Source organism: Chelonoidis abingdonii, chromosome 10, assembly GCF_003597395.2.
Source record: "Chelonoidis abingdonii isolate Lonesome George chromosome 10, CheloAbing_2.0, whole genome shotgun sequence".
Classification (NCBI taxonomy): domain Eukaryota; kingdom Metazoa; phylum Chordata; order Testudines; family Testudinidae; genus Chelonoidis; species Chelonoidis abingdonii.
This window is the reverse complement of record NC_133778.1, coordinates 71,025,806-71,040,283: the sequence shown is the minus strand read 5'-3', so window position 1 is coordinate 71,040,283 and position 14,478 is coordinate 71,025,806. Positions and strand designations below refer to the sequence as shown.

General features: G+C 45.1%; 1 protein-coding gene across 2 annotated transcripts in view; it reads right to left on the bottom strand.

Annotated features, from left to right (window-relative positions):
- SEMA5B (semaphorin 5B) overlaps window positions 1-14,478 on the bottom strand; it is a 403,624-nt gene that overhangs the window by 93,105 nt on the left and 296,041 nt on the right. For both annotated transcript variants that reach the window (XM_075070297.1, XM_075070298.1), the window contains exon 7: window positions 1,243-1,341. In XM_075070297.1, the coding sequence (XP_074926398.1) occupies window positions 1,243-1,341 (99 nt within the window). The remainder of the gene's footprint in view (window positions 1-1,242; window positions 1,342-14,478) is intronic.

The following is a 14,478-nucleotide window of genomic DNA, read 5'->3' as shown; positions in this document are numbered from 1 at the left end:
CATCTAGTAACAACTCCCATGTTAAAAAAAAAACAACAACAGGCAATGGTAAGAAAATGACTTTGTGCATGATTGTAAATCAAGGGTCAAATCTGCCACTTGCAGAGGGCCAGCACAAAGCCAGTGTGGTGCATCAGCTTCAAACCTGCTGGCCCTCTGCAAAAAGGTGATGTGCACCAGCCTGGGATGCCAGCGGGCACAGCTCGCCAATCTCAATGGAGTTGTACCCACATACATCAGCTGCCTATTGACAGTCTTTGGATGTGTAGGTTCCTTCTGCTTACAATTTTACCTGCTGCCATTTTTTAAATCACTGGGGTCCTGGTCCTGCTCCTTTTAATATCAAGGAGAGCTTTGTCATTTGCTTTGGTGGAACTCTATATGAGTTGGAATAACAACAAACAGGGCCCACTCTCACTGAAACAGCCTTTGTAGTACTAATGACACAGCTGCAGGGACCAATCCTGATTCTGAGGGGGAATCTCTCTTGTTTGGGAGCTGAAGAATGCGCTCCCCCCGCCATTAGTTAGTCTGTGTTCCATGTCTTCTGAATCCACCCAACTCAATTGCCACCCAGGATAATCTGCGCCTTGAGAAGGATGTCAGAGGACGGAGCATGCCCCATGCACATTCCCAACATCTTAAAACAGACACAGCTTCCAGTTCAAGCTGACTGAGCATTCAGCTGGGGAAGAATCTTATAGAGACAACAGATGCGTGTTGCCACTCCTAGCTGTCAGCAGCAGGCATGAGCAAACGAAGAGCAAGAAAGAGCCATGAAAGGCGTAAAGTTTCAACAGCCCCGTAATCCCTCTCACCATAAGGCCCCCTTCACAGCTCTCCAGCAATTCTGCCCTGCTCCCTACAAGGGGCTGGGGTGAGGACAGGTGAAAAAAACCTCGCCTCCCAAAACAAAAGGGTAGTCTGAGTCCAAGCCCCTTCCACCACAGACAGCCTCCCACCTCACAAAGCACTACCCTATAGGGAGTGTGTGACTCACAAGGCCACAAATATTGTTTTGTAGCTGAACCCAATCCATATATAGCATCAGCCTCATTTCCCAGGAAGGGGGGTGGGTGGGATCACAGCAAAGAGACATAATTTCAGATCAGCTGAATTTTGAATATTTATTCTATAATAGAGAATACTTCCATCTTCGCCTCAAAATGACTTTCCCTGGAACACACCCTCATCTCTCTCCACCATCCCTCCCACTCCCAAAAGAGAAAGACAATAACAGACCTGTCTACTGGAACACACTGGGGAGAAGGCATTGGTACCGCAGGTAAAAACCTTCTTGCCATAAACAATCAGCACTCGCACATAGTTCTGGCATTCCTCCTGCAAGAAGGGAAAATACAAACAGTTTATGTGAAAGGGGGACTATCAAGGTAGCAGTTTTGTTAAAAAATCCTCGTACTTTCCTTACCTGTGTTACAGCCGAAATATACCGTAGAGCATTAATTACCTTTGAATAGCATCCAAGGGCCCCATCCTGAATCAGCCCCATTGTGCACAGTGCTGTACAAATACACAGCTCTGTACAGTCCACTGCCTGAATGAGTAAGTCAGACAGGCAACAAATGACCAACGTGCAAAGCATGATGTCTATGGAGATGTTAGAAACCCAGTTTGTTGGTTACTCCTCTAACCACCCCCCTCCCCACTCCACTGAAAGGGCTGCAATAATCTAATCTAATTTACTCTTCACCGGTTACACCAATGGCTCATTTTGGGCACTTCACCTAGCTTGCAGGATGAGGGAGTGTCCAGAACAGGACATTTTGTACCCACTTTCCTAGCAGTGGTGCAGCTGTGCCAGCATGACCAATGGCACAAGCTGTAGTGCAGACCAGGTGCCCTGCTTACACTGGGGGGGTCATACTGTTGCCAGCAGCAGTGTAGTTGCATTGTTGCTAGAAAAACAAGAAAGAAATTCTCTGCTGTAGACAAGGCCTGAGAGTCGATCAGCGAGGCTCACTTGTGTCTAGGCAGCTTCACTGCCTGTTTTTCATGCACTGGGACTGTGCTCTCAAGAGTTTCACAGGATGCAGCGTAAAACAAACTCCCCACACCAACCGAGGCCACTGAGTGCCAGCAAAGCCCCTATTTACATCTGTAACTGGGGACTCCAGCACGTAGCAAATGACTGATGGATCTGCACAGTCGTAAATCCATGTCACTGCCCCAGTTCCCCAGAGCTGCCCTTAACAGCCCTGCAGAGTATGGGAGATGTCCTGCAAGTCTGCCATCAAAATCATGGCTTAGGGCTCTCTGTCCATCCTGTACTTCACAGAGAAAAGGATATAAGCAATTGTTCATCAACTACCATTCATATGGCACATGGTAAAGAAATCAAATTAAATTCTACTGTAAACACAAAAGGAAACTTGTTAAAAATAATAACCTCATCCTGGTTACACTGGCTGCTTTGCTTTCCTCCCCCAACCCTCCTCCAGCCTCTGTAGATAATAATTTGCCATTAAGCTGAGCCCACAATTGCAGACATAGCTCCTTCTTTTGAGAGTCGTAATCATGCTGCAAGCTCCCCTATCTCCAAGTCCTACAAGCGGCTGATCATTTCCCTGAAGACTTCATTTGCAAGATTCAGCCATGTAAAAACACTCCATATCATTTGGAAGGGAAGAGACTTGCTCAGTTGCATTAAGTCCTATCTCCTTTCATTTGCTACATGGAAATCAATTCCTGGAAGGACTGTATTTAAAGAAAGGCTACCAGCGTTAGCTAAGAACAAAGTACTGATGTTTAGAATATTTGGGGATTATTATTTTTTTTAATATGCTACCAGACAGTGGGATGTGCACTTTCAGAGACAGTCAGGGAGCACTCAAGGATTCCATGTGAAGGCTGGATTTTTTCCATTGAGTCGGTACCTGCCAATCTTAATTTCAGGTTTATCAGTTCTTGATCAGATATAGCAGGGATCAAATTTGAAACCCCGTGTGCCCTGGAACCAGAGCTTCAAATCCTAGCTGTGTCAATTCACCACTTCATCTTGCAGAAGCAGATGAACTGTTGTTTTGTCTATCAAACAGGACTTTAAATAACAAGCTCTTTATCTGTTTCCTGTTGAAATTAAAGCTCCTGTGCTTTTTAAAATAAGACTAAGGGCTTGTCTGACCATGTCTCCTCTCATTCTGTCATGTTCTGTTGTGCTGTGTGATCTGATTGCTCCCCTCTACCCTAAAGGTGGCTGCATTTCACTGGTGGGTAACGTAATTCTTGTATATGTAAGTCATAGTTCTGCAATCCCGACTCAACCAAAACTCAGTGAGGGTTTTGCCCGAATTAGGACTGCAGATTTGGGGTTGATAGCTGTACAGGACCAAGAATATGTTGCTCAGTGGCTGCTATATAAATAACTAGACATGGGCCCAATCCTTTTTTCCCACAAAATTTTCTATTTCAGATGTGGGGAAGGTTCAGCATCTAACCCAGTATGCAGATCTGTATCCAAATTCCAGTCTCAGAGAAGCTAACCCAACCCCACTCCTACTCCCAATTCCCCCAGACTTGAGGGGATTGTAATCAGCATCTGATCTGAATTAGCCACAGATGTTTAATTTAATCTTTTGGAGGGTAACTTGTGTTGGGGTGCGAAGAGTATTGTCTAGATTCCTTTTAATTATTTTAGGAACAACATAAACAACATTTACAGAATTTGCCACTTTGCCACAGAACTATATTCTGGACCTTCACTTCCATTTAAAAAAAAAAAAAAAAAAAAGCCCACATAGCTGGCAAGATAACACTGAAAAAAATGAACGATCTGTAAGCTGATGCCGCAGGGTCTTCCTGACTCTGCAGGCAGCCAGCAACAATAAGCAGCAAAGTATGACATGAATTCTACTCCAAGGTGATTAGGATGCTCAAAGCAACCTAACCTGGTTGATAAATTACCCGTATTTTTGAGAGGTTATGCACAGTTTAATGGTGCTTGCTCGAGCAAAAACGTAGGCCATGTAGCAAAAACAAAAGGTGAATGGCTAAGGAATCTATATTGAGGAGATCTTACCACTGTGGTCTGAGCTCGTAGCACTACATTCTGACCTGCGACTCGGCCTCCCTGCTCCTGATCGTGGCAGCAAGGAACATGGTTAGTATGGGGGTAGCAGGTTAAAACAGAAGCATTTAACAGCTGATATTTTTCACAAAAATTGAATGACCTGAATTCACTAAAGTTTTCATTAGTTGTAATGGAAGCTAGGGCAAATAGTGGCATTTTCTACACCGCTTGGGAGGAGGAGGAGGAAGGGAAAGCTGCCAGGCAGAGCGATACCATGGAGCAAATGTAATTGTTTTATTCCTACAAAATAATTGCCTGGAATCTGCACAGCTTCTTTAACAGAACTCAGTCTCTAGTGACAATAACAATGCTGCACACTTCTGGAAGAAGGGCAATGATAACATAGCTCTTTTTATCCACTGAGCTTAAAGAATTTTCCTCATCATTATTTAAAGCCTCATAACATCCCTCTGAAGCAGGTAGGCATTATTCTCCCCGGTTTACAGAAAGGTGAACTGTGGCAAAGAGATGTTAAGGGACTTGCCCAAGGTCATGCACTTAGAGTCAGTGGCAGCTCTGAGAACAGGACCCAGGAGTCTTGACTTCCAGTCCCCTCCTCTAGCCACCAAATAGCACAACTTCCTACACATCCCTAAAAATCCCTAAAAATCTTACATTTTTCACTGCTGCCTCCATGCTCTCAGTTGCCTCAGTCTGTGTTGTGTGAAAGCCTCAAGCAAATGCAAGAATGATGCAGAAATGTTCAGATTCACTGACTCTCAAAACTTCCCCATGTGCTTAACATGAAATACCTTTGTAAAAGACCAGCCTTCTATACACATTCTTTAAATTTACCACCTTATCCACAAGACCTGGGGTCTCTCTGAAAAGTTATCTGTGGCTGTACTTGATATACTTCTCCCTATAACTTAAATGTATAACTTGTTAGTGAAATTAAATCAAATGCTGCAAAATAACCAAGTCCAACTCACGGCCTCTGACTTGCCAGCTTCTTAGACATAAACATTTTAGACATATAGAAGCTATTCAGTGCTAGATTTTACTAGCTAGATGTGGAGCAATTACCGTTCTAAAGAGGTGTGGCTGAATCCAAAGAGGTTTTCCTCCTGATCACAAACTTTGGCCTGTCAGACTTCACGACACAACAATATTTACATCACAGTCTGATGTCATGACACCAGCCCAGATGAACCTGTGACCAATCAGCCTGTGAAATTCATTACCACAAAATATTATTGAGTCCAAGAGTTTAATCAGATTCCAAACAAAGGACTGGAGATTTACATGACGAACAAAAACAGCCCCCATTATAATAGGATTATTTTCAAAAAAGAGGGTGGAACTGATATAAACCCTTATGTTTACTGCTCAAAAAATAAGCCAACCTCTAAATAATGGGGTCAGAAAGAACTTCCACTAAGGACAGGCTATTCCATAATTATCCAATTCTGAGTTCTTGCTCCATCCTCTCAAACATCTAGCATTGGCCACTCTCAGAGACAAGATGCTAAACAAAACAGGCAATTGGTCTGATCCAGCTGAACTATTCCTGTTTTCCTAGAAAGCATGAGCATCTAACTGCTGGCCTGGTACTCAATCCACTATTCACTACTTCAGTATCAGTGATAGAACGTCCCCAAAAGCCCTCACTTGCATTTCCATAGATTCATAGATTTCATGACCAGAAAGGACCATTGTAACCACCAAATCTGACTGCCTGTAGAACACAGGCCATAGGACTGCCCCAGAAATATTCCTACAGCAGCTCTTTCAGAAAAACATCCAATCTTGATTTTAAAATGGTCAGTGATAGAGAACCCATCACGACCCTTGGTAAATTGTTCCAATTGCTAATTAATGGTTAGTTTTGTTTCCATTACTTTGATTGTTGCCACCTAATTTAAGTCTTTGCTACTTTGTTTCATTCGTTCCCACATTTGGCTTTAAAAGCTCCATGAACGACGTAATATCGACCAGCAAAATATTAAGAGCAGGCCTCATTCTGGCATTTCCACACTTGTAGGCCACTCTGAATTGTCACCAAGAGCATTCAAACCCAATCACAGAAAATGGCGCCTTTCCCGCCTTCTCCCCATTACTGCCCTTCTTCATCTTGGGAGACCAGCAAGGCTAATAAACGGGGCTGAAGTCCCTGCTGGGTTGAGGTTCAGATAAAAATCAAAAGGCAGTTTTCAGCATATTAAGAACAAACCTGCTGTAGATGCTTCCCAAGATATATAATCTGTCATCCTTGAACACTGGGGGTTTGAAATGTGCCAACCCTTAATCTCATTTTAAAGATGTATTTTTCCTTCTGATGACTAACTATATGGCAGGACTCCCTTTAATTGGGACCTCACTTTGAATAAATCAGTGGGGCTGGGTTTTCTGTGTGCTTTGTATTTTGTTTTTAGTCATTTGGCTCAAAATAGTGCACAACAGGTGAGCTGAACATCTTGGTGGATCATGAACCTAACATCATGTAAAAATTCAAACACATGATATAATGGGGAAGGATTGATTCTGGATAATCTGTTGCCTTTGGCAAAGAAACACATAAGCCATTCAGACAGCACGGAGGGAGAAGATCCACTTGGTGTGGGGTCCACAGTGGTTTTGCTAGGAGAAATGGAGTAATGCTGAACAAAGGTATAGGTAAGAGGAGGACTACAATCAAACCCCTAATGGTAAGATCTTGGTTATGGATAAATGGAAGTATATTTTCACCTGTGGAATTAACCTGTGGAACTCATTGCCTCAAGATACCATTCAGGCAAAGAGCTTAGAAGTATTTAAAAAAAAAAAAGAATAAGAGTTTATATGGAGAAAAAAACATCTAGAGTTTAAACAGCAAGGGTTTATTCCATGTGTTTTGGAAGGGATAAAAACTCCCATGCTTCAGGGTTTCAACTAGCCTCTAACCAAAGGGGCTGAAAGAGCTAAGAAAAAACCTTCCCTGTGGGCAGGTTATTCCATAGCTACTACTGAAAGGTTTCTTGGATCTTTCCTTTGAAGCAGCTGTTACTGGTGCTGTAACAGTCAAGATACTGGACTGGATGGACCATTGGTCTGAGGCTTGGTCTACATTAGAAAATTAGGTCCATTTAACTACATTGGTCAGGGGTGCAAAAAATACATATCCTTGAGAGGCTTTGTTAAGCCAACCTAAGTGCTTGTCCTGCCGGCACAGCATGTCTTCACCAGATGCGCGACAGCAGTGCAGCGCAGTAGTGTAGACTTGCCCCAAGACTCTGTGTAGACAGTGCTAAGTGAATGGAAGAATTCTTCCACTGAACTAGCGACTGCCTCTCTGGGAGGTGCGCTATCTACACCGATGGGAGACTCCATCCCATCAGCATAAGTAGTGTTTACATTGAAGCGCCGCAGCTGTAGTGTTTTAAGTGACGACAAGCCCTCAGTTAATATGGTAATTCCTACATTCCTATTCTCCCAAGTGAGGCAATGGAAGCTACATTGCCTGAGTCATTTAAAAGTAGATCAGACCAAATACTGAAGAATACACAGCGGGGAGAGACCCTGCATGGCAGGTATCAGGGGATGGACTCTAGACTGGACCTGGCTGCTATTTCTTCTTTAATTCTATGATTCAGTATTTTCCCCTGTAACTTACACTTTACTGTCAAAGACTCATGGCTCTATCTATGGCATTGATTGAATGCAGGGGAAACATTTCTTGACAGGGATGTGAATTTGGGAATTTCCACTGCACCAGGGTTTGCTTCAGTTCCCACTTACAGCTCTATACGTTTAATGACATTGTTTGCGGCCCTCTTGGCTGCAGGGACAGTGAACACGAGTGCATTCAGCTGCAGAGGGCTCGACTGTGCCTCCCGTGGATCTGGGTTTGCCTGGAGCAGAAAACACACTGCGCTCCAGGGGAGAAGCCCTGATGGGATGAAATTCTGGCTGGTAACAGTGTGGGAGAAGCCTTGGAGGCATGCCCATTTCTACTCACGTGTAACAGGTATAGCCAGCAGGGTGCAGCCATCCCAGTGCAAACAGCCAGCCCTCCCCAAGCATACCCCTTAGATATTCTATGGCACTGCCAGCAAGACCCAACCAGATCATCCCTGCTCGCTGTCGGTGAGTGGTGAAGTGGGAAGGGAAAGGGCTTTCATGACACCTTGGTGATTTGCCACCCTGTTCAGTAACTATGATCAGCCCTGACAAACTCACTACACCTACCACATTGCTGTCATAGCATTTATTGATCAAGATGATACCAAATGAAAGCTTAGATTCTAGAGGTCCTCATAAGCACCGCGTGACCTATGTACGAGTAATACGTTAGTAGTTGCATGTACTACTCCTGAGGGTATTCTGTGCCGAAAAATTAAAAATTCTGCTCCAAGAAATTAAAAATTCTGCCCATAATGTTTTACAGTTCTGCCAATTTTATTTGTCAAATAAATGTGGAGGCTCCAGCCTAGCACTGGGAAGCACAGGCCACTGGCTACACAGAGGTGGGAAATCACTGTGCAGCTCCCCCCTCCGGGACATGGACTCAGCGGTGAGGCTGCACCCAACCCTGACACAGCGCTAGGACCAGGTCTGCCCCAGAAATACCCCAGGGCCTGCCCCTCCGTGCCAGGTGCACCAGGTGTGGGCAGGCAGGCTCAGCAAGGCAGGATCCAAGCGTGGAGGGGCTTAGTGTGGGGGGATCCGAGTGTGGGTTGAGAGGATTCTCTGTTGGGCAATCTGTGTGCGGGCAGCTCAGTGGGGGATCTGGGTGTGTGAGGGGGGGATCTAGATGCACAGGGACTTCTTGGGAGGTTCTGGGTGCAACGGTAAAGGGACTCTGCAGAGAGGTCCACAGGAAGATGGTTGGGGCTCAGCAGGGGGGTCTGGGTTTGTGGGGGGACAGAGCTCAGCAGGGTGGTCTGGGTATTGGGGACTTAATGAGGGCATTCAGATGCTGGGGAATGGAGCTCAGTTGGGTGGGGATCCAGGTGCAGCTGGTTGGGGCTCATTGGGGGGGATCCAGATGCAGGTGGCTCATTGGGTAGTCCAGGTGCAGGGGGAGTGGGACTCGTCAGGGGCAGTTCTAGATGGGGAGGGGGGGGATAAGGCTCGGTGGGAGGGTTTGGGTATGAGGGGGATCTGGATGCACAGGAGTTAGGCAGATGGGGAAGCAGCTCCTTGTACAGTGATCCCTCCTCTTGCAGCTGCGGAGCGATGGGTGCAGGAAGCACCGAGCAGGGGAGTAAGGACGGGGATTTGCAGAGCTTCCTATAGCCAGGGGAGAAATCTGAGGGTGGTTTTGACATGGCCTTGGATGCTGTTCAGGAGAAGAAGAAGTCCAATCCTCCCCAGCTCAGCTGGGACTAGCAGCTGAGCCCGGCCCAGAGTAGGAGCCACCAGCTGGGTCTTCCCCAATCCTGCCCCTAACCCCACAGTGATTTACCACTCTGCCAGCTGCCCTGGGCATCTGAAACATACTGCTTGGGGAGGGTTGCATGACTGCTCTTGTGGCTTCCCTTTGCTTCCCCATCAGAAAGTCACCATGCGTGGTGGTGAAGAATTTCCCTAGGAGTAATGAACGTTCTAAAAGTATGTTTAAACTATGTAAGCAGGCTGGGATTGATAAACAAGTTTTTCCCAGACAAAGGAATGTTGGTTTACCTGTGTGCCTAGGTCTCAGATGCAAATTAAGCACGGTAAGCCAAACCGAATGGGAATATATTTGCATCTAAGGTATACAAGAAGATCAAGTTAACCAGAGGATGGGAAAGAAGCCTGGTGTCAACATACCACAGCACAAGCAGCAGGAGAGAAGGAGCTTATCTCGAGGTATACTTCAAAAGGATCCATTTCAAAGAATTACCGGACTATAAAAAGGAAGAAGAACCATTTTGCTATCCATCACTGAGGGAGCAAAAAGAACAGCGATGTTTGCTTTAATTAAAGTTGGATCCTGGCCCAGGGACAGGGCTAGTGACACTGAAGTTGCTTTAGGTGAGCAACTTTAGTTAGACAAGAATTGTAGCCTGCTAAAGGTGTTTAATCTCGTAAAAGGCTGCTATACTTTTGTTTTAACTGTACCCAATTCTGTTTCCACTATCCCTATTCAGTATCAATGAAATTTCTGTCGTTTCGTAATAAACTTATTCTTGGTTTTATTATAAATTCATCAAAGTGCTGTATATTAAGAGAAGTGTAAGTGCTCCGCTAAACCAAACAGGCTGGTGTGTACACTTTCTCTTTGGAGACAGCAAACTTGGTTACTTCTGTAAGTGTCCAGTGATGAGCTGGATGCTACAGGAGAATGCTCTTCAAGAGGGCTCAGAGTGCACTGAGATGAACTGCAAGGCAAAAAAAAAGGCTGGAAGAGCTTCTGAGGAGACTGGGTGGCTAACAGGCTGGAGTGACAGGGATCGGTCTCTCTCTAACTGAGGCGGGGGGGTAACAAAGTGATTTATAATCCTGAGTGCCTTGAGAAAGTGTCACAGCTTCTTTTGGCCTCTTCTCCTTCTGGGGCATCAGCACTGAAGTTCACAATCTCTCCCCCTTCCATTTACATCATCCCCCCAAGAAGAACCTTAGCACAATCCCAGACCTATTGGCTGAGCTGGATTGACTGGGTCACCTTCACTAGTCAGAGGAGATCCCAGTTGAGTGACCCAAGACTCTCCTCTTTTACACATGCTCCTTCACTCTACAGCACTCCCAGCCTAAAGGAGCACCAATAGCAATGAACTGAGTCCGTCTTTCCCCCATGGCACTGAGGTACAGAGCATTACCCAGCAGAACTACACACTCCTCTTTCCAAAGCCATTTCATTTTAGGCTGCTGCAAACAGATTTAATTTATTTGCTGCAGTCCACCCCTTTTTTAAAAAATCATCCCCTTGCAGGCTTCTGAGCACTGTTATTAATATGCTTTCAGATATTTATATTTATTTCCTTAGAGAACCAATTCCATTAATCAGCTTAGCCTGCACACCAGCCAAGCTGTCTTTCCTTGGCATGCAGCAGATACCAAGCAGGATTTCCTAATGATTTTCCAGCCAGTTTTATTTCAGTGGACCTCATATCAAAAACTTAGGGATCAATCCGGCACTGCCAACTTAACAAGGGTAGAAGGAACGCAGGATCAGGTCATTGGAAAAATTATAACAAGGGGCAAATCCAGACTCATCTCCATTTATCTATATCCATCTATCTAGTATTTATATGGCCCCTATCATATCTGGTTCGTGGCCTTCCCAGTGGGTGGAGAGGACCCAGGGTGAAATGGAACTAAGAGGACATACCCTCTGCACAGCATAAGAATCAGCCTGCAGAGCACATTCTCTTGTAGCAGCAGAGCCACTCCACAGCCGAGGATAGCAGATTCCAGCCCCTGGCATCCAGGACTACCTGCACCAAGCCCTTGTATCTGAGCTCAGCACATGGGAAAGACTGGCCCCTAAATGCACGAGAGGAATAAGAGCATATTGCTGATCAAGCATACAAAGAATGCCACGGTAGGATTTCTTCTAGTTGGACTTAAAATCAGGTGCTTCCCTCAGTAAGATTTATTGCTCCCCAATCACTATTAGTTTCTTGTCTCTCTTTTTCTTTCTGACCCCTGTATTACTGACAGCCATACAGCCTGGGACTCACAGCTGTACACTTCAGGCAGCCTCCACTGAAGTTTTCCCACACAATCCACTCAGTCCCTAGCGGGAAGGCATGCCAGTTTGGAGAGCTAAAAATAATTCAGCATTCACCCCAGAGCAACGTGTTTGGAGCACTGCCAGTCTCTGTGTTCTATGCAAAATGACCAGTGGTGGGGTCTGATTGTTATGCAACCAGAGAGGAACCTCAGCTAATCACAGACCAAAAAACACTGAATGCTGAGCTCCGCACTAGTGACAATGAACACATCTCTGACCCAATGGGGTCACTTCTCCCCATGCCCCGCCCTGTTACTCATGCTAGCCACACCGTCAATGTGACTGTGACGGTACTTCCATAAGGCTTTATGGAAATATGCTTAGAATGTGTTTTGTGCTACATATGCCATGTAACATATCTCAAAGGTTATGATCTACTGAATCTATTAATCCTATTTCTACGCATGTATCATTTTTGTATTCAAAGTTATGAATATTGGTTGTGTACTGGCTCGATTTCTAAATAACCTTAATAGAGCATTTGGTCAGTTCCTGGAGAAAGGAATGTTGAAATTAAGTACCTAATCAAGAGACACTCAAAGGACAATGAATCTTGGAATGCTCCAAGCCACATAAGTAGTCTACTTGAGGACATTTAAGGTAGCATGTGACTCATGGCTGCTACCTGGTAAGAAACTGAGTCATGCATGGACATATGCAGGGCCAGCGCAACCCATTAGGCGACCTAGGCTGTCGCCTAGGGCGCTAATATTTGGGGGGCGGCGACCGGACCTTCCACCGCCCCAGTCATCAGTGGTATTTTGGGGGCAGGACCTTCCGCTGCCTCTGTCGGGGGCATTGTTTTGGGGGTGGGACTTTCCGCCGCTAGGGTGCCAAAAAAGCTGGCGACGTTCTTGGACATATGACTTGCCCAAGTGACTCCAGAACTCTATCTTGGAGCTGGACTTTGCATAGGACTGAGGAGGGGGTCTCCACCCACAAGAGAAAGCCTATTTAAACCCCTGGGGGAACCCCTCCATTTTGTCTTCAGCTGGCTAAAGAGAGAGCCTCTCCACCCCCAGGATACTTGAAAGAAACTGGAAAAAAGGATGATGTGCAAGGGGTCTGACTGATTGCTGGGCCCAGGCTAAAAGGAGATTAGTCTGTAAAAGGGAGGATTCTGGAACTGGTGAATATCTTATCTGTATTCAGTTTGATTAGACACAGATTTGCGTGTTTTAGTTTATTTTGCTTCGTGACCTACTTTGTTCTGTCTGTTACTACTTGGAACCACTTAAATCCTACTTTCTGTATTTAATAAAATTACTTTTTACTTATTAATTGACCCAGAGTATGTATTAATACCTGGGGGAGCAAACAGCCATGCATCTCTCTCTATCAGTGTTATAGAGAGTGAACAATTTATGAGTTTACTCTGCATAAGCTTTATACAGGGTAAAACGGATTTATTTGGGTTTAGACCCCATTGGGAGTTGGACAGCTGAGTGTTAAAGACAAGAACACTTCTTTCAGCTGCTTTCAGGTAAACCTGAAGCTTTGGGGCAAGTAATTCAGACCCCGGGTCTTTGCTGGAATAGACGGGCATGTCTAGCTCAGCAAGATAGGGTGCTGGGGCCCTGAGCTGACAGGGAAAGCAGGCGCAGAAGTAGTCTTGGCACAGTGGGTGGCAGTTCCCAAGAGGGTTTCTGTGATCCAAACCGTCACGGTGACATCACTTGAAAGACAGGGAAAGAGGCAGCACAGTGTTACACGATGCACTGCCAGCCAATAAGGTGACACTTTTAGATGTTGGTTTTAACCTGCAATCGTGAAGGGGCTTGGACCTGGGCAAGCACCCAGCCTCATGCAATAGGAGGTCAGGTGTAGGGTTACTACTACAGTTAATGTTATTATGGCAACATACAAGCAGCTCACCATGTAGCTTGTTAATATTTAATCTGTGACTTGTATTCTTAGGCTGAAGCTCCAGGCACTCTATGGCAAGATTTTCTAAGCTACCCGAGGGATCTGATTTAAAATCTCAATTGCCATGAAAATGAATGGCATTTGGGCACTGTAATCACTTAGGTGGCTTTGAAAATCCCTCCCTGAAAAGTACAAATAAATAAATATATGTTTGTATGGGGGAACTAAAGCAGACAGATCAAGTAACTTAGCCCTGGCTATGGGATAATTGATGTCTAGAACTCTGGGCTCTATCTCTTTGGTGCCCATTATTGCAGTATCTAAGCATTTCACAGTCTTCAGTGTATTTATCTTCACAACAGCCCTGTGAGGTAGGGCAGGGCTAATATCCCCATCATACAGATAGGGACAGAGACACTAAGTTATTTGTCACATAGAAAGACTGATGGAGCAAGGAATTGAACCCAGCTCTCCTGAGTCCCAGATTAGCACCATAAACCACCGGACCATCTTTCCTCCCTCCTGCCTAGCTGCAGGTGTTGTTGTGAGACCACTAGGCAACACCTGTCTTCTTTCAGTGCTTCTAATAGTTCAGTGTCACTCTAACTATTGTCCCTGAGAATGGTAAGGTGGATTCAAGACATATCTGCAAACAAAGGCCAAGTGCATGCACTAAGGCCCTCTCAGTTATGGCTCAAAATGAGTTTGAGCTCAACTTTTCAGAACATTATCCTCTTGTGAAATGTTTGTCAAACTCTTTGCCATATGATCTGCAGGGACAGAGCAGGCAGCAAAAAAACAGACTCACAAACCATTGATTTCCACTGACATGACGTTAAAAAGATAAAAGTGAAATTATCATGAAATGTGTTCAGTTGAGTGCAGG